This window comes from Peromyscus eremicus, chromosome 1 (assembly GCF_949786415.1).
Source record: "Peromyscus eremicus chromosome 1, PerEre_H2_v1, whole genome shotgun sequence".
Taxonomy (NCBI): Eukaryota; Metazoa; Chordata; class Mammalia; order Rodentia; family Cricetidae; genus Peromyscus; species Peromyscus eremicus.
Genome location: NC_081416.1, coordinates 53,147,136 through 53,170,737, shown reverse-complemented (window position 1 = coordinate 53,170,737; position 23,602 = coordinate 53,147,136). Strand labels below are relative to the sequence as shown.

The 23,602-nt window shown below is 55.9% G+C and overlaps 2 protein-coding genes across 9 annotated transcripts in view; one reads left to right on the top strand and one right to left on the bottom strand.

Moving 5' to 3' along the window:
* Positions 1-11,736: 11,736 nt before the first annotated feature.
* Positions 11,737-17,697, top strand: Rcor2 (REST corepressor 2). The gene is made up of 12 exons (XM_059261813.1): positions 11,737-12,215; positions 12,882-12,938; positions 13,186-13,266; positions 13,487-13,539; positions 13,628-13,789; positions 13,902-14,026; positions 14,115-14,184; positions 14,264-14,479; positions 15,817-15,894; positions 16,756-16,813; positions 16,942-17,171; positions 17,251-17,697. Exons 1-12 carry the CDS (start codon positions 12,089-12,091, stop codon positions 17,563-17,565), a joined length of 1,572 nt encoding a protein of 523 aa, XP_059117796.1. The 5' UTR covers positions 11,737-12,088; the 3' UTR covers positions 17,566-17,697.
* A 615-nt stretch (positions 17,698-18,312) lies between these two features.
* Mark2 (microtubule affinity regulating kinase 2) overlaps positions 18,313-23,602 on the bottom strand; it is a 68,030-nt gene continuing 62,740 nt past the window's right edge. For 4 of the 8 annotated variants that reach the window (XM_059261776.1, XM_059261743.1, XM_059261762.1 and 1 more), the window contains 3 exons: positions 22,052-22,219; positions 20,992-21,036; positions 18,313-20,392 (listed from right to left, as the gene is read on the bottom strand). In XM_059261776.1, the coding sequence (XP_059117759.1) occupies positions 20,032-20,392; positions 20,992-21,036; positions 22,052-22,219 (574 nt within the window). In that variant the 3' untranslated portion in view covers positions 18,313-20,031. Of the gene's footprint in view, positions 20,393-20,991; positions 21,037-22,051; positions 22,220-22,929; positions 22,957-23,602 lie in introns of all 8 variants that reach the window. The other 4 variants (XM_059261793.1, XM_059261770.1, XM_059261801.1 and 1 more) reach the window with 2 other exon arrangements.

Sequence of the window (23,602 nt, the reverse complement as noted above, 5' to 3'; positions counted from 1 at the left end):
CAGCAGCAATGTCAAATTCTCTTCTGGAGCGTGTGGACATCCACTGGCATGGATACAACTCCAGGAACACGAACTTCCAAGGCCCATTTTTCTTGATCCCAGAACAACTTAAGCTTCTGACCCGCAGGCATACATGTAGGCAGAACACTGTATACATAATAAAATAAATCTTTTTTTAAAAAAACAAAAAAACAAAACAAAACAAAAAACCAGCAGACTCACTCTCGCCCCTCCCGGGAAAGACAGGGTTTCTCTGTGTAGCCCTGGCTGTCCTGGAACTCATGCTCCAGGCTGCCCTCCAACTAAGAGATCTACCTGCCCCTGCCTCCCAATTGCTGGGATAAAAGACGTTCTCCACCACACCTGGCTGGAGGATACTGTTTGTTTGTTTTTGGTTTTTCAAGACAGTATTTCTCTGTGTAACAGCTCTGGTTGTCCTGGAATTCACTTTGTAGACCAGGCTGGCCTCAAATTCACAGAGATCCACTTGCCTCTACCTCCTGAGTGCTGGGATTAAAGGCCGGCATCACCATGACCAGCTTGAATTCTTAATTCTCCTGCCTCCAAATCCTGGGATTATAATAGTGTGCCTGGTTTTATGCAGTGATAGAGATCAAGCTTGGGACTTTATGCGTACCAGACAAACTCTCATCAATGGAACTAAAATAACTAGTCCCAACACCAGAGTTTTGGAAGGAACCCATTTAAGCCATAGCCAGGAGGAAGTGTGGTTACTGGGGGATCAGCAACACTGCCCATGCCCACACCTGAGACGGTCCCTGCAATTCTGCCTGTCTGTTGGTTGTAGTGTGGTCGGGAAAAGGTTGGAGACAGTCCTCTTCAGTGGCAGGCCTGGGCTGGGGACCCACAGCGATGCCCAGAGGTGAAGATTCCCCTGAGGGATCCAGTGGTGAACCTACAGGGACATTTAACCCAGCACAGAGAGGTAAGCTGAGGGATGATGAGATGTCTGCAGGTGTGAGCCAGTCATTCACTTAACAAACGCTTCTCATCCACACCTCCCTGGGCCCACCTCCTCTCCGGCACAGTCTTAGCCAGTGGATATTGGCTGGCACAGGGCCCGGAGACTGCTGATGGGGACTCTTCTCTGCAGCTTGCTTCAGCAAGAAAAGCTGCCAGGAGGGATTAGTAATGTCTGCCACCGGCATGAAATGGGATGGCAGGGAGGCAGATGGAAGGAAAGAGGCCAGACACAGAACAAATGAGGCACAGAAAGACTGACTTTAAAGGGGACAGCCAGGGGCTTCATGAGCCGAACTGTGTCTTCTCCGAGATTCCTGCGTTAAAGTCCTAAATCCCAGCACCTCAGAAAGTGACCACATTAGTGACAGGCTGTTTTATATCGTGCGTGTTTTTTTTTTTTATATTTATTTATTTATTTTTGAGACAAGGTTTTTCTAAGTAGCCCTGGCTGTCTTAGAACTCACTATATTGACTAAGATGGCCTCAAACTCAGATCTGCCTTTCTTCCTCCCAAGCGCTGGGAGTAAAGGCTTGACCACTATGCCCAGCTTGTGTGTGTTTCAAAAGCATGCCCTGTTTTGATGTTTTAAATTACATTATTAGTGTGTGTGTTGCAAAACATGGTCAGAGGACAACCCTTGGGAATTGGTTTTCTTCTTTTAATGATGTGGGTCCTGGGGATGGAATTAAGGTTGTCAGACTCGGCAGCGAGTGGATTTGCCCACTGGGCCATCTCATCCGCCTGGTTATGTTTTTGTTTCTAAGACAGAGTCTCAAGCTGGGCTGTGATCATGCACACACCTTTAATCCCTGCACTTGGGAGGCAGAGGCAGGCAGATCTCTAGGAGTTCAAGGCCAGCCTGGTCTACAGAGAGAGTTCCAGGCTAGCCAGAGCTACACAGAGAAATCCTGTCTCAAACAAACCAACAAACAAAAAGAGTTCAAAGCCATTCTCTGCTCTATAGTGAGTTCAAGCAGTCCTGGGCTACTTGAGACCCTGTTTCAAAAACAAACAAACAAACAAAAAACAATAGAGAAGGGAAAGATTGAGAGACAGATAGAGAAAGACAGAGAGAATAATGACCCAGGGCTCTGGCTGTTTGGTATCAGCTTCCAACCCCTCTCCTCTGCCAATGTCAAGCCAATGATCTGTAGGTGACCTGAGACTTGGACTTCTCACCTGTGACAGGGTTTCTGGGAGAGTGGCAGAAAAAGATAACTCAGGTAGGGCCCACTGCACACAGTGGTGGTATTTATAAGTATTCAATTCACTTGCTTATTCATCCACTAATTTATTCAATAATAGTTATTGAGCACCCGCTGTGTACTTCTACTAATTAGGGTCTGGGAATGGAGTGTGAAAAACTAATAGGCACTTCAAGTTCATTCTTATTTCTATGATTATTGCAAGTCTTTGGCTTCAAGCAGCTCCGGGTATGTTGATGAAATAAGGGCAAGCTTGGCCCTGAGGTGGCCAGGGACCTACCAGTGTAGTCTGAGGAATGAGAAGGGTCCAGGCAGTTAGAAGCTGAGGAGGAATTTCTTGGGGAGGCAAAGCCTTCAGCAGGCCTATGTTGAGAATCTACTTTGTCTGTGTCCGTATCGCCATTGTCTGATCTTGGAAGCTAAGCAGGGTTGGGCCTGGTTAGCACTTGGATGGGAGAATCTTCCTTGTGTGGAAACCTTGCTGTGGAAACCTATGAGGAGCTAGAGGTGCCTCCGGTGGATAAGACGGCGGCCTCTCTGTCTGAGCTCATGGTAAAGAGGTCAGTGGTGAGTGCTGAAATGGAGAAGGTGCAGATATACTAGCCAAGGTGACATCTGAGCTACATTTGAAGGCTATGTTAGCTGCATTCCAGGTACCAGCGCTCATACTCAGAGCCTGCAGGAGCACTGGGGGGCTCCATGCTGGGAGTGACAGGGTTGCTGTGGTCAAAATGCTTTCAGGTGGCAGAGCATGGAGATTTCCAGCTGTGCTGGCCAATGAGAAAAAGGTTCAGAGGTTCAGTGGTTTTTTGGGTTGGCCTAAGGGCTCAATGTCACTAAGAAACCAATGTTTTTCCATCTCATCAGGGTGCCCTTGAATATGTTGCTTTTATTCTCTCCTCCCTCTTCCTCCTTCCTTTCCTTTTTTTTGTGCACACACATGTGTTCATATGTGCACATGTATGTGTGTGTATGTAAAGGCTAAAGGTAAAGGCTAATATGGCTCATCCTCAACTGGTCTCCAATTAATTTTTTAAAATTTATTTATTTTTATTTTATGCATATGGTGTTTTGCCTGCTTGTATGTCTGTCCACCACATACTTGCAGTGCCCTTGGAGGCCAGAAGAGGGGATAGAATACCTAGAACTGGAGTTCTGAGCTGCTGTGTGGGTGTGGAAATCAAACCCAGGTCCTTTGAAAGAGCAGTCTGTGCTCTTAACCTCTGGGCCATCTCCACCCCTCCAACATATTTTGAAACCTGGAGCTAGACAGCAGGCCTCAGGGATCCTCGTGTCTCCCCTTCCCCAGGGCCAGGATTACAGTAGCCTACCACCTTACCTGGCTTTTTGTTTGTTTGTTTGTTTTCCAAGACAGGGTTTCTCTGTGTAGTTTTGGAGCCTGTCCTAGATCTCTCTCTATAGACCAGGCTGGCCTCGAACTCACAGAGATCTGCCTGGCTCTGCCTCCCGAGTGCTGGGATTAAAGGCGTGCGCCACCATCGCTCGACTTTACATGGCTTTTTTTTTTTTTTTTATGTGGGTGCTGGAGATTGAATTTGGGCCCTTATGCTTATATAGTCAGCACTTCACCAAATGAGCCTCCTCTCCAGACCCCACCTCCCCCTTTTAAAGACAGTGTTTTCTCTGTAGCCCAGGCTGGCCTTAAATCCTGGATCCTCCCACCCACTCCCCCCATCCCCATCCCCACCCCCAGCCTCCAAAATGCTGAGGCTGCAGTTGTGTGCAAGCATGTGCTACCAGTTGTTCGCCGTACTGGGGGTGGAACCCACTTGTGCACACGACAGATTCTCAGCCCTCCTTTTACTTGTTTATTAAAACAGGTGTCTATATGGATCCCAGCCTGGCCTTGAACTTACTCAGGCCCAGGCAGGCCTTGAGCTTTGCTCTCTGCCTCAGCCTTCTGGGTAGCTAACAGGACAGCCTGTACCAACAACTAGTTGGCTTTTTCTTCCTTCCTGCCTTTCTTTTTGTGTAACAGTCATGGCTGTCCTGGAACATGCTTTGTAGATCAGGCTGGTCTTGAACTCACCTGCCTCTACCTCCCAAGTGCTGGGATTAAAAGCTTGAGCCATCACTGCCTGACTAGGCTTTTGCTTTTTAAAAATTTTTCTTTGGCTGGGGATTTAGCTCAGTGGTAGAGCGCTTGCCTAACAAGCGCAAGGCCCTGGGTTCGGTCCTCAGCTCCGGAAAAAAAAAAATTTCTTTACATACGATTTATTTATTTATTTATTTATTTATTTATTTATTTATTTATTTATTTATGTGTGTGTGTGTGTGTGTGTTGGCATGCATGTGTCAGTCAAATGACATCTTGCAGTAACTGATTCTTCTTCTCTGTCATGTAGGTTCTGGGGATCAAACTCAGGCTTGGCGGCAAGTGCATTTACCCGTTGAGCCATCTCATCTGCCTGCTGGTTGGATCTTCTTGAGGATCCAAGATGGCCACCAAGGGTGGGGATGTTGTTCAGTGGGGAGAACACTTACATAGCACGTACAAAGCCCTGGCCAGCATGGAATAAACAGGCACAGTGGTGCATGATTGTAACCCCAGCACTTCGGAAGTGAAGGAAGGCAGCAGGATCAGGAATCCAAGGTCATTTTTTTCTGCACGTGGAGTTTGAGGTCAGCCTGGTATACACAATGGCCAAGTTTGTTTTCTACTGCTGTGATAAAACACCGTGGCCAAAAGTTATTTGGGGAGAAAAGGGGTTATTTCACCTGACAGGTCACAGACCACCAGGGAAGGAAGTCAGGCAGGAACTCAAGGCAGGCAGGTACCCGAGGGCAGGAGCTGATGCAGAAACCATGGATGAATGTTGCCTACTGGATTGCTCCTCCATGGCTTGGTCAGACTGCTTTTTATGCCACCTAGGACAACCAGTCCAGGGGTGGAGCAATCCACAGTGGTTGAGCTCTCCCATATCAATCATTAGTCAAGAAAATGCCCCCCCCCCCCCGACATACCTACAGGCCAATATAACAGAGGCATTTTCTCTGTTGAGGTTCCCTCTTCCTAGATGACAACAGCTTGTAAGAAGTTGACAAACAAACACAAACCCATGGGGCGCTCTCTTTTGGGGTGTGTGCATGTCTGTGCCACACTCAGAGTGTGGAGACTGGAGGACAACTTGCCAGACTCAGGGTTTTTTGTTTTGTTGCTTTGGTTTTTTTCTTTTTTTTCTTTTTCTTTTTTTTTTTTCTACATTGTGGGTCTCGTGGAGACTGAACTCAGGTCATCAGACTTGGTTGCAAGCTCCTTTGCCCACTGAGCCAGCTTGTTCTTTTGTTTGGGGCAGGATAATGAGAAGCAGGGGACTTAATCAGGTCATGTGTTAGGAAGATCATTCAGCTGTGAAATAATAGACAGGTTAGAAGAGTCTAGAAAGATGGCTTAGTGGTTTGGAGGGCTGGCCGCTCTTCCAGAGGACCTGAGTTCCTTTCCCAGTACCCATATGTGGGTTCCCAACTGTCTGTAACTCCATTCCCAGGGGAACCGATTCCTTCTTCTGACCTCCGAGGGTACTGCATGCACATGGCACATAGATGAACATGCAGGCAAAACACCCATAAACATAAAACAGAAACAGAAACGGGATGTGGGGCAGATTAGAGGGGGAAAGAGGAGGCAGGGAGGTGGTGTGAGGCTGGGAAGTGGGGGAGGGGCACCACCAGCAGTTTGGGAGAGTTAGAACCTGAAAGCAAAGGGGAGGAAGGGATGGCAGGCAGCTGGTGGCAAAGATGGCCAGCTTTGCAGTCTCGAGGGAGCCTGGGGCAGAGGGCTGGGCTGGACATAGTGCTGGGGCTGCTCATAGTCTAGATGGGAACACTGGAGCCTGGGGAGCTGAGGGACTCTGAGCCCCAAGGACTAACCACTAAGACTTTGGAGACAGGTGTCCAGTGTGCCCAGGGCAGAATGACCCCCCCTGCCCAATGTCTTTGGCATTTAGAGATAACCACACTGCTGGTGACCTTGGCAGACAGTTTCTGTGGGGTGGCACTGCTTGGATCGGGGAGTGAGTAGGAGGTGAGGACAAGGATAGAAGGGTGTGAACAACCCTTTCAAGAAGCCCAGCCTAGGGGCAAGGAGGCAGCAGTAGCTCTAGCTGGAAAGGGAAGCTATAGTAAAAGGGGCTAGAGAGAGAGGTTCGAGAGGGGTTTGGTTGGGGTCCAGGGGCAAGGATGAGGCAGATGTCTGGGTTGAGGGGAAAGCACCATGAAGAGGTGGACGAGAACTGAGCACTGTGAGGCTAGGCAGAGGGGTGCCTGGGGCGTGAGGAGGCAGAGCAGAATACAGCCTTGGCAGCTGATGGAGGGGCTGCCCCTGGGGCACATGGATGGATGGTCCAGGCTGGTGTTTGCAGGGTGGGTGAGGTTCCTGGAGCTCCAGGTGAGGCTCTGGGGATGGTGAACAGACCTGTTTGGCTGGACAAGGCACAGGCTAGAAAGCCCTCCAGTACCAGGCTGGGCAAGATTTGCAGGAAGAACTATAGAAGGTTACTGAACGGGAGCGGGCCATGATGGAAGAGGTATTGAAGAAATTGTATCCAGTTACGCGTTCATTATGGATTGACAGGATCAGACGGAGGCAGGGATCTAGATTGTTGGTAAGTCTAAAGGGAAGCTGCAGATTGTCTGATGTCACTGAGAAGGAGCTTCTCGGACAGAGGTCAGACCCAGGAGTCCCTCTGTGGCTCCAATAGACCAGTGGTGATGGCCTTAGGCTGGTCCGCAGTGTGTGGGCTACCTCATGCAGTGGTAAACTAAGGCCTGCTGGGGTGCCGGGTAGGTTGGATGCTGGCTCCACAAGGAAACCAGTATTGAGGGATGTTCCGCATTCCACCTGAGACAGTATTGGATCCTCTTAATAACTGATGAGGTGAAAATTATTCCCTTTTAGGAGTGGAGGAGCAGAGGGTCAGAGAAGGCAAGTCATTCACATATGGCCACACAGCAAGCAAGACACAGAGCTGGGAGTCACCTTGGATTGGAGTTCCCTGGCTTGCTTTGGTCTGAGAGGTTCTGGGTAGCTCTGAGGTGGGACTTACTGCGGATGGATCTAAGTAAGGTTCAGTGACTTTCATGACCCAGGGTAGGTGGGTGGGCACCAAAGGCCAGGTACCCAGTCCAGGAGCTTGGATCCTCTTGGTGCCAGACTTAGCCTCCTTGGGAGGACACTCCTGCCCTGGCCAAGGTGGGTCTCCTCTGGTCTGGACTGCCACCGCCAGAGGGCGCAGCTGTTGCCCAGGTGAGGGTGAGGGGCCATCCACTTTTCAAAGCTTCTGGAACCCAAGCAGCCTCCTGGAGCTGGAAGCTGCTTCTTTCGTGGTCTGGGAGGCCTCTGTCACTTTCCTGTCTGTCAGCCTTTAAACCCTTTGCTCTTAGCTCCCCAGACGCTTGGTTCTAGGTATCAGATTTCCCTGGCCCTGGGGGTCAGGAAGCCTAGAGCCCAGCTCTCAGACTTCATAGCTACTTCTGCTTGGCCCAGAGCCTCCTTCAGCATCCGAGCTGAGGTGGTGCCAGACACTGGATTGCCACCCCTGTTACCTCTCAGCATTTTTTTGCACAGTGGGGGTGGGGTGGGTGTTGCTGGAGGGAGTGTTGATCACCAATAAGGCTCAGGGATGGGGAGGAAGCACCTTGGGTCACGGAGGGCTCTGAAGGAGGAATTCCTGTCTGAGTAGTGCTGTGGGGGCTCGGGAGAACTCCCTATGTTTCTTCCATAGGACACCTCCCATACCCGCCGCCTCCTCCGAGAGGGGACATTTCCCCTTCCCCGTTGCTGCACCAGGTTTCTGCCTGGGTCCTCCCACCCTCCTTCCTTCACTCTAGACCTACCAGCCTGCCTCCCTCCCCAAGTTTAGCCCCTTGGCTGTGGCCACTGAGGGCCTGGCGAGGGTCCCAGGCACCACACCACAGCAGCCAGCCTCCAGCCTCTGCTCCGGACAGTCCCAGTCTGTCTGGCAGGGCTGGCAGATTAGGGATTGGCTGGAGCTGCCCCCGCCTTTGAGAGGAGGGGAGGCCGGGTGGCCGGGTGTCTCTCACCCAAGGTCACCCTTCCTTTTCTTTCCCAGCATCCCTGTTCAACCCTTGTCCCTCTGCCTCACCTTGAAGAGGGAGGAGGCAAGATGCCCAGCAGGTCTAGCACACAGGAGCCCAGCTAAGGGGAAAGGCTGGGCTCCTGGTAGCTGCTGTTTCCCTCAGCAAATGCTGAGTGCCTGCTGTATGCTAGGCTCTAAGAACACAGCAGTGAACACAATGACAAGCTACCAAGCACATTTGTGTCTGTGAACTGAGTGGTAAATGAGTTGTTCTGGGCTGACTGGGCCAGAACAGACCTTCCTGGGGATCTGCGGGCCCAGGAGCCTTTCAGGGCCCAGGCAAGGGAGGCAAGCTTCAGGCAGAGGCCTGTATGGGGCCAAGCAGAGCCCCAGTTCCCTCATCTGGGAGAGCACGGGGACAAATGTGCCTGACTGTGGGCTTGGGCTTCTGTGAGGCAGCCTGTGCCCTGGCTTGCATCCCTGGGAAGAAGGCAGGGCGCTGTTATGCTCGCCATCCCTCCCCGCGGGCCCAGAGTGGAAGCTCATCCGTCAAAATGGCGGGAGAGCATTCCCGGGAGACCTGAGCTCCCGCCAAGCTTGCAGGTGGCCTCAGGGAGGTGAGGGACCGGGTTCTTGCAGCTTTGCTTCTGTGCTTTCCTCAGGCTGCATGAGAGGAGGGGCTGGTCCCCGGCTGCCTCTCTCCCCTATCACACCCCATATTCCTGGCCACGTGGCACCTCTGCACCCCACATCTGAGGGAAGAAGGTTCCTGACCTTAGGACTTGGGGAACTAGAGGAAGGTGGGTGGGACCTGGGGTACTGCGGGGACTAGGTCCTGAGGCCTAGCCACACCCCACAGCCCTAGGGCTGCGGGGAGGGGGAGCTGTCTCTTTAAGAGCTTCCAGGCTGCTAGGAGCAGATGGCCAGACCGGCCAGGGCCCCTTGTCCTTTGTGTGCCTTCGCACAAAAGAGGGGGCCAGCTGGGGAGGGGGCGGCTGCAGCAGGTGGGGGGGGTGGGGCCTTGCCCCTCCCCTGAGCCCTTGCAGCTCGGGGGTTGAAATTGATCATGTGGAGCCGGCCACCTCTCTGCACCCTGTGGCCCCCCACAGTCGTCCCTAAACTCTTCTGATGCCCCCTCCTGTGCTGTGTCTCACCTCTTTGGCAGAAAGCTGACGACATCAGGGCTTCCAGACAGCACCCTTACCTCAAAAAATAAATAATAAAACCTCCCCGCCCTGCCCCCACCCGGAGTCGGATCTTCCTTTGGTGTGGGTGTGGGTGTGGGTGTGGGTCAGAGCTGGCTCCAGGGATAAACGAGAACAGAATTGGGTCCTAGTGTATGGGAGAAGTGGCTGAAGACAGACAGGAAGCCAGCCAGTGCTTGGGCTCCTTGCTAGGCCCTGTGCCAGGGCACGTGGGACAGCCCTGGAGGAAGGAGACAAGAACTAAGCACGATGGCCTGGGGTGGGGTAGGGTCTTGGGCTAGCATCCTAGGTTCACGGATGGATAAGTGGAAGATGGGGGACCCAATGGAAGCCTTGACTCGGTCGCCAGAAGCAAGAAAGACGCCATCAAAGGACAGTGTGGTGTGCACACTGGTTACCAGCTAGGCAAAGGCATAGGAATAGGAACATCTCCCTAAAGGGTAGAGGTGTTGGGGACAGGGTTAGCCCCCTGCCACTCTTTTCTAGGGGTTCCCAGAAGTCGCTTTGCCTCTTGGAACAGACCCCTTCAGGTCAGATCGTCTCTGGTTCATTCATTCTTTCTTTGTCCCAGATCTCCCCATCCTGGGGCTTGGTGCCCAGCTCATGATTAAAAGGGAGGTAAAAGGCCCTATAACTCTGGCCCGAGGTGTGGCGGGCAACGTGGCCGCCGACTGGGTGGCCCTATGTGGCCCGATAGTGCTGAAGTCGGGTGGGGTCATGTCTGCCTCTGTCGGCCGCGGGCAAGGAACCCCCAGGAACAGGACGCCCCAGCCAGGTCGTGGCCTGACCACAGGACCCCGGCCAGTCGGCCACAGCCAGTGGGTGGGGGCGGGGATCCCCGGTTGGGGCCAGGGCTGCTTCTAAATTTAGGAATCTGATTACAGAGTGGCCAAGGAAGGGAAGGGAGAGGAGGGCACGAGTGCAGGCTCGGCTGGATCTAGGCATAGCGGGGTGTGCCTGGGTAAGGCGTGTCCAGGAGTCCGGGGCTCCCCGTGGGAGGGGCGGCGGGCGGGGGCTTCGGCCTGTGTGCGCTGCAGCACGTGCCCCAGGCGGCGGGGACGGGCACAGGCGCAGCTCGCAGGCTTCGAGCTGCCGGTGAGTGCGCTGGCTCTTTGTGTGCCTGGCAGGGTGGCTGGGTCTGGCTTTGAAAGTCTCTGCCCACCCCCTCCCCCAACTCCGTCTGTGCCTCCCAACCGGCTTCCCTGTCTGTCACTCTGCCCATGCCTGTCCGGGGGGAGGGGGAATGCTGCTTCCAGCTGGGGTGACAGTGAATCCGGTGGGGAGCTTCGCCCCCTTCAACCCAGACCTTGCCTTATAGCTTCCGTGCCCCTTCCTCTTTGGCACCACTGATTTGGGGCGCAAACTGCAGCAGTTAAGAGACACAAGGGTGACCCCTGGGGACCCACAGATCCGGCACAAGTCAGGTTCTGGCCCAGTAGCTCTTGGAGAAATTCATCTCGCGCCTGTCCGGCCTCCCATCCGCTTTGGCCCCCAAGGGCGCATGAAAGGGGGGGGTCCCCCTGCGGAAGGGGGGGCAGGGAGTTCCTTGGCAGGAAGAGAAATGGAAGGAAAAGCTGGGCTCCACCCGGGCGGGCGGACAGGCGGCCTCTGGGCCCCCGGGGCAGACCACAGTAATCGGAGCCCACTAGTGTGTGGAGCCGGTGTGATTGTGGGTGGGGCTGACCCCGGGGCTTCTCCTGGGGGACACTGAGGTCTACCCACAGGGGCAAAGCCTGAGAGCTCAGAGGCACGAGGGGCGCTCCCTGGGGGGGGGTACGCGGGCCCCATCCTGGTCCTGACCCCACCCCCTGGAGGTCTAGCCCCGGCCCTAGGCCCCGCCCCCCGGGCCCTCCCTCCCACCCCAGGGCCAGATGTTCAGCTGGCGGAGGCATCGACTGGGGGAGGGGTGCTGAGGCCGCAGCCGGCACTACTTCCCTGCCAGCAGCTTCATTGTGTGCGCGAGGAGCGAGCGGCGGCGGAGAGCGGGCGAGCGAGCGGCGGTAGCGCGAGCGCGGCGGGGCGAGCGAGCGCGCCGGGGAGGGTGCGAGGCGGCGCCCGCGGCTGCGCTCCGCCCGCCTCCCGGCAACTCTGCTCCAGCGCCGCACGCCGTGCGCGCCGTCCCGCCGCCAGGGCCCCCGCGGGCTGGCGTGGCTGCCGTGGGGTCCGGCTGGGCAGGATTCCCCCACTGGGGACCGGGCATCCTCGGCACAGCCGAGGGGCGCGGAGCCCGCAGCGGCGGCCACTGCGAGGCAGCCCTCGCCGGCCGAACGGCGTGGGCAGGCGCGCGGCGCGGCTCCGGGGCTCCCCGAGGGCAGCGCGCCCCGATTCCTCCCGGGGGAGCCCCAACCCCGAGGGGCGCACGGAGCGAGTGTGCCCCCGGCCGCGCCGTCCTCCACGTACCCCCACTTCTTCACAAACTTTTCTGCCGTCCTCGCCCGTGGGGGTCGCAGTGAGCGCTAGGGCAGCCCTCCGGGGCCCCGACCTCTCGGACCCTAGCCACGCTGACCTCCCGCCTCTCGTAGCCTCAGTGGCGACCTCTCCAGGCCGGGCCGGGTGCGGCACTCGAGGCAAGCGCGGCAAGCTCCGACGCTCTCCAAAGGCTCCCGCGCCCCCCCGGGGCAGCCGGGCGGGGTAATGCCCTCGGTGATGGAGAAGCCCAGTGCGGGCTCCGGGATCCTGTCCCGAAGTCGGGCCAAGACGGCACCCAACGGCGGACAGCCGCACTCGGAGGATGACAGCAGCGAGGAGGAGCACTCGCACGGTGAGCCCGGTGGCCTAGGGTTAAAGGCGCGCTGGTCCAGGGAGGGGACACGGAAGGTGGGGAGGGGGAGAGTTGCAAACCACAGATGGTTTCTGCCGCTCCTGAATTGCAGCCTTTGCTTTCTCATGCTTGGGGCTGCCGGCATGGGCAATCTACAGCCTGGGCCGCTGGCCACCCACCTCCCCTTTGCCCTCAGTCGCTGAGGGAGCTTAAGGTGCCTCTCTTGGATGGATTGGGTCCCTCATACCTTGCCACCTTGCCCGGGACTGAGGTCTGATTGGGCCAGGGGCTGGAAAGACACCTCCATGCGGAGCTGTGAAGCTCATGTGGTGGGGAGGAGCCCCAGGTTCCCTGCAGGGACCACTCCAGGTCTAGGGGTAACCCTCCAAGCCTCCACCCCCCCAGCCAGAACAAAGCACTTTGCTCTGGCCTGGGCTTTAAACTGTCCTCTTAACCCCCCTCCCCCCATGGCCATGACTAGGCAGGGTCTTTCTCCCAGTCCCCTCCGCCTTGGAGGGTTGCTGGGGGGACCATCAGGGAAAAGTGAGTCTCCTGGGTGGTGGGGGCCCTGAGTGGTCAGAAAGGAGAACTCTAGATCAGCTCCCTCCCCCGCCATGTCCTCCCCCCACTTCTCTGGAGTCTTGACTGCCTCCCCTGGCTCCACAGACAGCATGATCCGTGTTGGAACCAATTACCAAGCAGTAATTCCGGAGTGCAAGCCTGGTGAGTGGCAGGACAGACATGGAGGGGTGGGGGAGGCTGATGGCTTGGCCTGCAGCCCCACCTGGGAACTCTTGGCTGGCTCCTGCTTGAGGGACAGGCGGTGGGCGGGGTGGGTGGCCCCGTGGTACTGTTACTTTTCCTGCTCTGCCTTCCCTTCTGGGCCTCACCTCCCAGCTTGACAGTGTTGCCCAGTGGTCTCCTGTTCCCGTGAGTGCCACAAAGCCAATTCTGCTCTTCTGACTTCCAGAGAGCCCAGCGCGCTATAGCAACAAGGAGCTGAAGGGGATGTTGGTGTGGTCACCCAACCACTGTGTATCGGATGCCAAACGTGAGTGGGGTGGGCCGCCCTCAGGCCCAGTCTTGGGAGCAGGAGCCCTGCTCTCCCCGGGCCAGCTCTTCCTGAGAAGTGGGCCGTTAGCCTCCTCTACGTGGAAGTCTGTGGTCGGAGCTTGAGACCAGCCTGGGCAAGATAAAGAAGGGGGCTGTAGGCTGACAAGTCTTGCTTCGGGGGCTTACCCTCTGTGACCCCCCACTCCTTCCCCCTGCAGTTGACAAGTACATTGCCATGGCCAAGGAGAAGCATGGCTACAACATTGAGCAGGTGAGCCGGAGGTCCTGAGGGATGGGAGTGGGACGGGGTAGAGCAGTCCTGGGGTGGCCGGGCCTGAGCTGCTTCTGTCCTGGGCCAGGCACTCGGCATGCTTCTGTGGCATAAGCACGATGTGGAGAAATCCCTGGCTGACCTGGCCAACTTCACCCCCTTCCCCGATGAGTGGACGGTGGAGGACAAGGTGCTGTTTGAACAGGCCTTTGGATTCCACGGCAAGTGCTTCCAGCGGATCCAGCAGATGGTAAGACTTGACGTCCCTGGCCCATTGCGTGTTCCTCGGCCCTTCAGTCCCAAACAGCTTACCTGGGGCCAGAGTCTCAGGTGGACTCCTGTTTCTGGCCTTGCCTCCCCAGCTACCCGACAAGCTGATCCCCAGCCTGGTGAAGTATTACTACTCTTGGAAGAAGACCCGGAGTCGAACTAGTGTGATGGACAGGCAGGCCAGGCGGCTGGGTGGCCGCAAGGACAAAGAAGACAGGTGGGGGTGGGGGTTGTTGGTAGGGGCAGGGGGCTGACTGTTTTGGGTTGGGCCTTCCCTCATTTTCTCCCTGGCCCTGTGTCAGCAGTGATGAGCTTGAAGAGGGACGAGGAGCTGTGAGTGAGGGAGAGCCAGACACTGGAGACCCCAAGCGAGAGGTGAGGTCCCTAGCTGCTCTGCCCTGGCCACCTCTCACCTTGGCCTCAGACATACACAGTGTTCTTTATTTCCCTTCAGCCTCTGCCATCTCGACCTCTGAATGCACGGCCTGGTCCTGGGAAGAAGGAGGTTCAGGTGTCTCAGTACCGCCACCACCCACTTCGAACTCGGAGACGGCCGCCCAAGGGCATGTACCTGAGTCCTGAAGGCCTCACTGCAGTATCAGGAAGCCCAGACCTTGCTAACCTCACACTCCGAGGTCTCGACTCACAGCTCATCTCTCTTAAGCGCCAGGTGGGGGCCCAAGGAAAGGGGGCCATGCAGAGGGGGTCATCAGCTCCTGAGACCTGTGTTGGGGCAGCTGCGGTGTAAGGGAAATGGTGCAGTGCCAAGCTTGGCTCTGTCCCACTGTCAGGGATTCAGGGTAACTTGACATTCTTTTCTGGTGTGTGTGTGTGTGTGTGTGTGTGTGTGTGTAGGCATGCACATGTACGTATGATAGGTGCATGGCACTTGTGCTTTGGTGTTCACGTGGTTCGTTTTTTCTGCCTTTTCATGAGTTCTGGGTAGCAAACTCAAGTTGTCGGGCTTTGTAGCAAATACTTTGAGTACTTTTACCTGCCTGTCTGGCCAGCTCCCTGGCCTTTTTTGGGGGGAGTGGGGAACAGGGTCTCATGTATTCCAGGCTAGTCTCAAACTTGCTCTGTAACAGAGGATAACTTTGAATTTCTGACTCTCCTGCCTCCACCCCCCACCTCCAGTGCTAGGATTACAGGCATGTACCATCATGCTCTATTTATGAAGTGCTGGGGATCATGCAATGCTGGGCAAGCAATACCAACTGAGCTACTCTCTAGTTCTTGTAGACTGTAAACATAGACAGGTGGCTACCCTTGGCTACGTAGTGAATTTGAGGCTATCTGGGGCATATGTGAGACCTTACCTCATTTATTTTGTTATTATTTTGTGCGTGGGGCCGGGGCTCCCACATGCCATAGTGTGGAGGTCAGACAACTTGTGAAGTTGGTTCTCTCTACTAGTTAGGTCCTGGGAATCAGACTTGGGTCAGGATTGGTGGCAAGTACCTTTTAAGGGTATGCAAGATGTATGTATGTGTATATGATATGTATATGGGCACAGGTGCCATGTGCTCACGTGGTTCTTTCCTTCCCCCGTTACGTGAGTTCTGAGGATCAAACTTAGGTTTTGATTGGGCTTTGTGGCAAACACTTTTACCTGTCTTTTTCACCCCTCGGCCTCCTGGCAAGCCGCAAGACTTGGTCTCAAATAAGAAAGCTGGGTGCTGTGGCAATTACTAGTAATCCCAGCACTTGAGAGGCAGAGGCAGGAGAATTAGGAGTTCTCAGCTCTATAGCAAGTTTGAGGCCAGCCTGGGTTGTGGTTCCCTCAAAAAAGACAAAAAGACAAAAAACAAAACAAAACAAAACCCAATCAAACAAAAATGTTCCACCCACATGAGCCAATCACTAGTGTCCTACGATTGTGAAGGAGGAATGGACTGGATGGTGGTGGCAGTCCCCAGTGCTCTACTGGGGGAAAAAGGACCTGGGGGAGGGGGCGGCCCTTCCTAGGATGCAGAGGTCCATGCTCCTTTCTCCTTCTTGGCCTAGGTTCAGAGCATGAAGCAGACCAACAGCAGCCTCCGACAAGCACTGGAGGGTGGCATCGACCCTCTCCGCCCCCCTGAGGTAAGGCTGTTATGTTTTTATTAGAGTACAAAAGGGGCTTTTCCCTAAAGGCAGGACAGAAATGAGGAGGGTGTCTGCCTAGGAAGCATAACCCCCCCCCCCCCCCCCACGGTTTCTCTGTGTAGCTTTGGAGCCTGTCCTGGATCTCGCTCTATAGACCAGGCTGGCCTCGAACTCAGAGATCCGCCTGTCTCTGCCTCCTGAGTGCTGGGATTAAAGGCGAGCGCCACCACCGCCCTGCGGAAGCATATGTTTCACATTTATTAACTTGGGTGGGGTGGACTCAGATGGGGTGGCGGGACCTGTCATAGTGCCTGCGTGGAGGTTGGAGGGGTAATTTGTAGGAGCTGGTTCTCTTTCCATGTTGTGGATCCTGGGGATCAAACTCAGGTCATCAGGTTTGATGGAAGAAGCCTTTACCTGCTGAGACATCTAACCAGCCTCCACATACATATTTTAATTAATTGATATTTTTGGTTTTTTTGAGACAGGGTTTCTCTGTGTACCCTTGGCTGTCCTGGAACTCACTCTGTAGACCAGGCTTTCCGCCTGTCTCTGCCTCCTGAGTGCTAGGATTAAAGGTGTGCGCCCCCACTGCTCGGCGTACTTTTAAAGATTATTTCTATTCATGTGTAGGAGTGTTTGTCTACATCTTTGTAAGTGTACCACATGTGTACCTGCAGTCCATGGAGGCCAGAAGAGGGCACCAGACCCTAGAGCTGGAGTTTCAGAGGGTTGTGAGCCTCCATGTAGGTGCTCTCCTGGAGAGCCAGTGCTCTTAACTGCTGAACCATCTCTCTATCCCCTCTCTCCCTTTACATATTTTCAGTATAATGGTTATTTATATTCCTTGTTTTTTAGGCCAATACCAAGTTCAATTCCCGCTGGACCACAGATGAGCAACTTCTGGCTGTACAAGGTGGGTCAGGCAGTGGCGAGAACTGAGAACCCTAGAGACCTCTTACCTTTCCAGGAGTTGAAGTGGAGGGGAAGTAAATAGTTCTGGGGGGGCATTTAACAGTCTGCTGCCCTTTTTGATCCTCACAGCTATTCGTAGATATGGCAAAGACTTTGGGGCTATTGCGGAGGTGATTGGGAACAAGACTCTGACCCAAGTGAAGACCTTCTTTGTGAGCTACCGTCGCCGCTTCAACCTGGAGGAGGTGCTGCAGGAATGGGAGGCTGAGCAGGATGGGGCCCCTGCAGCTCCAGTCCCCATGGAAGAGGCCAGGCGAGGGGCTCCTGTGCCAGCCCCAGCCCTAGAAGAAGATGATGAGGTGAGAAGCAGGGGGGAAATCTCCAGGGCCGCCACGCATGTGCAGGAGCAGGCCTCCTCACCCTTCTCTCTCCCCTCAGGTCCAGATTACATCTGTCTCAACATCAGTACCCCGATCAGTACCCCCTGCACCGCCCCCGCCTCCGCCACCTACCTCGCTTTCCCAGCCACCTCCACTGCTGAGGCCACCTCTGCCCACAGCTCCCACATTGCTCCGCCAGCCACCTCCCCTGCAACAGGGCCGCTTCCTGCAGCCCCGGCTGGCCCCCAACCAGCCCCCACCACCTCTCATCCGCCCTGCCCTGGCTGCCTCTCGCCACAGTGCCCGCCCTGGTCCTCAGCCTCCACCTGCCCTGATGGGAGCCCCCTTGGAGCCCCCTGCACCCTCAATTTGAGCCCTGGATCCTCCACTGCCCAGAGGCTCCTGAACCCCTTGGCTGGATGTCTCTAGCATCACTAAGGACAGAAGGGACTAGGGCTTTTGCCAGGTCTTTCAAAGACCCAGAGCTGCCAGTTGGCACAGCTTGGACCTGTGGGTTCTGCATGCGATCCTGGCAGCTGAGCTTGTCAACCCCCAGCCAGGGGCTAGAGCTCAGGGCCTGCAGGGACTCTGCTTCCTGGCTGTGACTGGAACGGCCGCCTCCTTGCCTGCCTGCCTGCCGAGGGCCTGGCCTCTGGGCCTACCTTTTGTGTGGGGGTGGTGACTTTAGCATGGGGTGGGGGAAGAGGGCAGCTGAGGTGTTGGCTGGCCTCACTCACCTTTCCCTCCTTTTAGCAATAAGTCAGGTGCAGTGGGGAGGGGTCTGGGGTGGGGATGGCAGAGACCTGGTAGGAAGAATGTCGAGCAGCGTGAGGGGCCCACTTTGTCCACCCCCAAGCTTGGAGAAAGGAGGGTTGGGGACTTAACACAGACAAGGGTTTATTTTTCAACATTTTTAAAAAAGAAATAAATGCAACCTCTTAATGTATGCATCTTCATGTCTTTGTGAGGGTGGAAGGGAACTGGCCACCCAGCATTGGCCTCCCCCAGGACCAAGACAGTAACCAATTCTTTCCTGCAAGGCAGGCAGGCTAGGCCACATCTTGCCCAGGGGCGGGCACTGAGTCCCCGCCGGCAGGGAGAAGAGACAGGAGGTGGCATCTCAGATTCCAAACATTCTCTTTATTACGTGTTTGATCCAGAGGAGAAACTAAGTGCAGGGTAGAGGAAGAGGGGGCTAGGCAGGGAGGGGCCACCTTGCCTGGGTGCCCCGGCCCCCACCCCATTTGCTGGGAGCCAAGCCATGCCCTCCTGGCCCCCTTGGAGCACCCGGGCTGTTCCATAGGGCAAGAGGGGAAGGAGGAGGAGCCCTTGGTCTGAGACATAGCCAGTGGAGCATGGGGCTGGAGGGTTGAGGTTGGCAAGGTCCCTTCCTGGAACCCAAGGACTCAACATGTGGCGGAGTCTGGCCTGGTCTGGGAGCCAAGGTGATGACCGGGTGGGAGGGGGGTGACACACGACACTGGGGCTGGGAGTGGAGTCATCGTAAATCAAAAAAAAAAAAAATAATAATAATAAAATAAAAAATAAAACCCATCACAAAAAAAAAAATGTACAACTCAGGTGAGGGCAGGGGTAGCCTCTGTAAGACTCCCCCAATTTCTCAAGAACTGAAACAGCAGAGAAATAAATTAAGGGGTGCAGTGGCCACCACCAGCCAAGCGCCTAGAGCCACCCATTCACACACTGGCCTTGGAGGTTAGCAAGCGGGAGTCACTTTGCCCCACCCTATGGAGGACAGAGGCTCCTGGACCTGCTGCCCAATCCAGCCTTCCGCCAGGCAGCCCTAGAGGCCCTGGACAGTCTCCTGAGAGGAGGGCAGCAGCGCCAGGAAGAAAAGGCAAGGCTGAGAGATGAGAACGGTGCCCAGATTAATGCCAAGGAAGGGGGAGCAGTGGGGTGGTGGTGGTGAGGGGCTGTGCTTTCAGACAAAGACGCCCAGAACGGAGAAGCCTGTGTCCCTGTTCCCAAGCGGCCCCCTGGGGGCTGAGAGCCCATGGCCCAGCCCCCTTCCCTCTCCCAGTACTGGGGTCAGCCCCGCCTTCCGCCGGAAAGGTGGGAGATGGCACAGACTTCTGAGGAGGGGAACAAATATCCCCACAGCAGCTCATGGAAAGAAGTGCCCAGCTCTGGGGAAGGAGAGCAGAGGATATGGTATGGAGGGAGCCAGGGTCCCACCGCCCACCCTCGCCAAGGCTGTGCAGTACCCCCACTGGGCCCCAGCGTAAAGGCCTGTAGCCCAAGGGCCTGGGGGCAAGGGAAGGCCACCTCTGGTGGGTTGCTTGGAGGGGAAAGAAGTGGGGAGAGGGGAGAAGCCCAAAGTGGGCCTGGCGGAGGGCCTGCCCGGGAACTCCACCGCTCTTGCCTGAGAGTGTTCCAGCCCTGAGCCACCCTCCCGGGAACCCCACAGATCCAGTCTTGACTGTCCCAATGGGGCAGGAGGAAAGGTGGCCGCTGGGATTTTTTTTTCTTTTTTTTTTCTTTTTGGTAATAAAAATTTTCTTGGTTTAGGCGAAATACTCTGTGCAACCGCAGTACCGAGGGGGAGCCCTGCCCCCACCCCACCCTTCCCCTTCCTTTGCCTCCTGTAGGGGAAGAGGGGAAGGAGGGACTTCTGGGCAGGGGCGAATGTGAGGGAGGAAGAACCATTTCCCTTCCCCCACAAACATGGAAGAAAAAAACTGAGAAGGGCCTGGAAGGGGACAAGTGCCAGCAGGGGAGACACACCAATTCATCCCGCAGTTTCTCCCAGGGGAACGCAGGGTTGGCCCAAGCAGCCAAGTCCACCGGTGGGTCTCCGCTGCCCCCTCCCGACAGCCTGTTAAAGCTTCAGCTCGTTGGCTATTTTGGAGGCAATGTTTTTGAAGGCCATGGAGGTGCCCGATATCCGCTTGAACCGAACACCGTTGAGAGAGAGCCGGGGCAGTTTGCAGACCTCCATCTCCCACTGCACAAAGTTCTCGTGGCCCGGGGTGCCGTGCATGCACAGCAGCATGTACCGCTCGTGCAGCTCGCTCTGGCAGCTGTTGGCGTCCAGCACCTTGCGGATCTCCCGCATCATCTCACTGGGCTCCATGGAGCTCGTGGTCTTCATGCTCCAGGTGAAGCGCAGGGAACGAGGCTTGGCCTCCCGAAACTCTTCCTTTTCCTTGTCGTTGCCTCCACCGCCTACCACGGGAGGTCTGTGGAGAGGGCAGAGGGAGGCCTAAGATGGAGGCTGAGGCATCCCACCCATGAGAGAACCACCCTGGCAGACAGACCCTGGCAGACAGAGAGGAAAGCAGGAAGGAGTGCGGGCGGCCAGGCTGCAAGAGGGAGCAGCGGTCCCTTGTCCTGGCACATGGGACATGGGAGGCCTCTGGCTCTTGTCTCTCAGGATGGAGGGGTGAGAAGAGCCCAGCTAGGGTAGGGTGACAGTTCCATGCTGTTAACTGGTTCTTTTCTTTGGGGGATCAGGCAGGAAACAAGTGCACTGAGCAGCACCAAGCAGACTGTCCTCCATGAGGATGATGAGGCTGAGCAGCAAGGCCAGGAAGGGTGGGAACCTGGAGCACCCTGCCCTGTCAGGGCTCTGGTTCGTAACGCACCAGGACCTGAGCAGGGCCCAGAACCACTGCAGGTAGGCGTGGGAAAGGGAAATTCTCCTAGGAAAGGGAGCCCCCAAGAGGGAGGCAGAGCAGAATCGCCAGAGAGAGCGCCAGTGGCAGGAGAAAGAGGAGCAGGAGGCTGACAGGCCCGGTGGCTTGGGCAGGGCCGGCAGTGCTGGCTCCGGCCCTCTCACCTGAGCGTCTCCACTCGGTCTTTGCTTTCAGGTTCATTCAGGTTCCTCAAAAAACAGAGCGAGGGAGAGTTTAGTCTGGGATCTCTCGCTCCTTCCACCCTGCAGACCCAGGTGAGGTTGGGTCTGGGGACATGCCACCAGTTGGGGGGCAGGACCCAAACCCAAAAGCTACTTGCCAGTCATCTACAGGCCAACATGGCTTGGCAGCGCCCCACACAGGCAGCTTGACTGCCTCACTCTGACAGGGAACCCCAGCAGGGGGCTGTCCCTCCCCACATTCCCAGAGATCTGTGCTGGTGGAAGGAGCCCCAGCTCTGGGGGAGGAGGGTGTGGCTGTGCAGGCACATGTACCCAGCACACAGCCCAGCACCAGTAGCTCCCCTTCCAGGCCACAGTCAGGCTCAAGATCGCTGGAATCAGGGCTGGGAGCAAATTTTTGTGCCAATAACCAGGGTGTCAGAATGATGATAGAAGAGGGACCGTGAAAGCCTCTTAGAGGTTTACTGTGTCAGAACCTGGAGTTGTTAGGTAGATGACACCTGGGACAGGTGCCTGTGGCCCAGTGGGCAAGGCCACTGTGTTGCTAGTTCCCCTACTGCTGGCTGCCAGGCTGGCTGCTCACATAAGGCAAGGGCTGGGCAGGGCCCTAGGGAGGTGAGAAAGAGATCTGGCCCCGCTGAGCGGCTTCTCCAGCTCCTGCCAGGAAGATGAGTGTCTGGAGCTGGGATTCTGGGGGCTGCAGGGGAGAGGAGGGACAAGAAAGAGGAGAGTGCAGCAGCAGCACATGTAAAAGGAGCAGAAGACACAGACACAGATGCCAACAAGCACACTGTGAGCAGGCCCGAGTGCAAAGGATAGGGCTCCGGCTGCTCTCTCCAGGCCCCTAGGGGGCAGGCCCTGCCAGCCATGCGGTGAGCTGGGGTCAGGTGGGTGGGTGGGTAGGGATGTCTCAAGATCCCATCTGGCCCATCTCGCCTTCATCTGGGGAGCCAAGGCACCTGCCAGGCAAATCCAGAGCTCCCAATCTGGCCCTCAGTCTGCAGCTCAGTACCTGGCGTACCTAGGCCTGCAGAGGACATGGCCAGGCTGAACAAGCCAGGATCTATCCCAGGAAGGGAGATGCAGGAGCAGGGTGTGGGCCTCCTGCTGTTTCACCAGGGCCTGGCGGCAGAATGACCCCTGCCTGAGAATATCCAGCTCTTGGCTCTTTGGCAGGCTCAGGCGACATCTGGAGGAAACAGCCCAGAGGAGAGCAGCGTAAGCGCCCAGATGCTGTGCCAGGGTGGGCTGGGTCAGTTCTGCAGCACCTACCAGAAGGGGGCGCTGTACTACATCTATGAGGTAAAGGCTTCGGGGCCTGGAGGAGTCAGGCTAGCCAAGGGACCCTAAGGTCCCTGTAGTACTCCAAAGTCCTGTCATGCCATAGTCCAGGGGGGATAGGTCACAGCCCTGAGGTTCAGCAAGCCCAGGACACACCAAATGAAACCTCATTCCAGATGTGCCTCAACCCCGTGAGGTGACTTGGAGCACATGCACACAACAGGGAAAGGACCAGAAAGGGAGCCCAAGGTGACCAGACCTGGGTGGGTAGGACACCATCTTAAAGGGACAGTCCCTGAGGTCTCCTCTCCTCTCCTGAGGACAATGCGCCTGCAGACCAAGGGAGGTCCCTCACTTTCAGAGCCATCTGCTCTGAGGGACTCAAATGTCCTCTCAGAACATGTATTTGAAGTCCTGCCAGTGTGAAGGTGCAGGACGGTCAGCTTAGGGCTAAGACCCCAACAGAGAAGTCTTCATCCCTTTAAGATAGCAGACAGGAAGTCCACATACACAAGGTAGAAAGACAGGAAGCATCAGCCAACAGGGGAGTTAGTGACAGAGGCAGGACAAAGACACAGACAGACAGACACACACACACAGAGTGGGCTCAACGCCTACCTTCTGGCAAACCTGAAAGACAGATTTCTAAAAAAAAAAACAAACAAAAAAAGACAAAATAAAAAAAGAAATAAAAAAAACCCAATCAAACAAACAAACAAAAAACAAAAACCAACAAGACGGTGTGTGGCTAAGCAGGTGGGAGCGGGCTTTCCAGGCTCAAGGGTCTCCCCAGTCTCAGAAGAGCCGCTCAGCGAGACCAGAGTCCTGGACTTCAGCTCTGTTCACCCTGCGGCCTCGCTTGTGTCTGGTGGCTCGGATGGGTGAGGGACAAGCAGCAGGGGTGGAGAGGTTTGCTCTCCAAAGCCCCACCTGGTTCTGAACAGTTTAGACTCCAGGGTTGAATAGGGACAGAGTACCCCAGGAGATCCCATGGCTGAGCCACCTTAGGCCCCTCATCTCTGTGACAGGGGCTCAGGCCTGAGAAGCCTCATGAAGAGATTCCCCACCTGGGTCTAGGCCAGGAAGGCACTGGAACCCTGGCGCTGCAGGAGAGGCCACTGCAGCCCTCAGCAGCCATTTCATTTATGGGCTTTGCCCTGGGAAGCCCTGGGGCAGAAGAACATAGTTAGAGCCAGACACAATCTACCTGGGGGATGGAGAACAGGGAAGGAGGTCAAAGGGGCAAGAATAGACTAGGAAAATCTTGTCAACCCAGCCTGGCTCATGCCTC

Excerpts from the sequence above, each read along its gene's own strand:
- Rcor2 (XM_059261813.1), top strand. The coding sequence starts at position 12,089 with ATGCCCTCGGTGATGGAGAAGCCCAGTGCGGGCTCCGGGATCCTGTCC. Across the intron at positions 12,216-12,881 it reads CGAGGAGGAGCACTCGCACG|ACAGCATGATCCGTGTTGGA; the intron begins GTGAGCCCGGTG and ends CTGGCTCCACAG. Across the intron at positions 17,172-17,250 it reads CCCTAGAAGAAGATGATGAG|GTCCAGATTACATCTGTCTC; the intron begins GTGAGAAGCAGG and ends CTCTCCCCTCAG.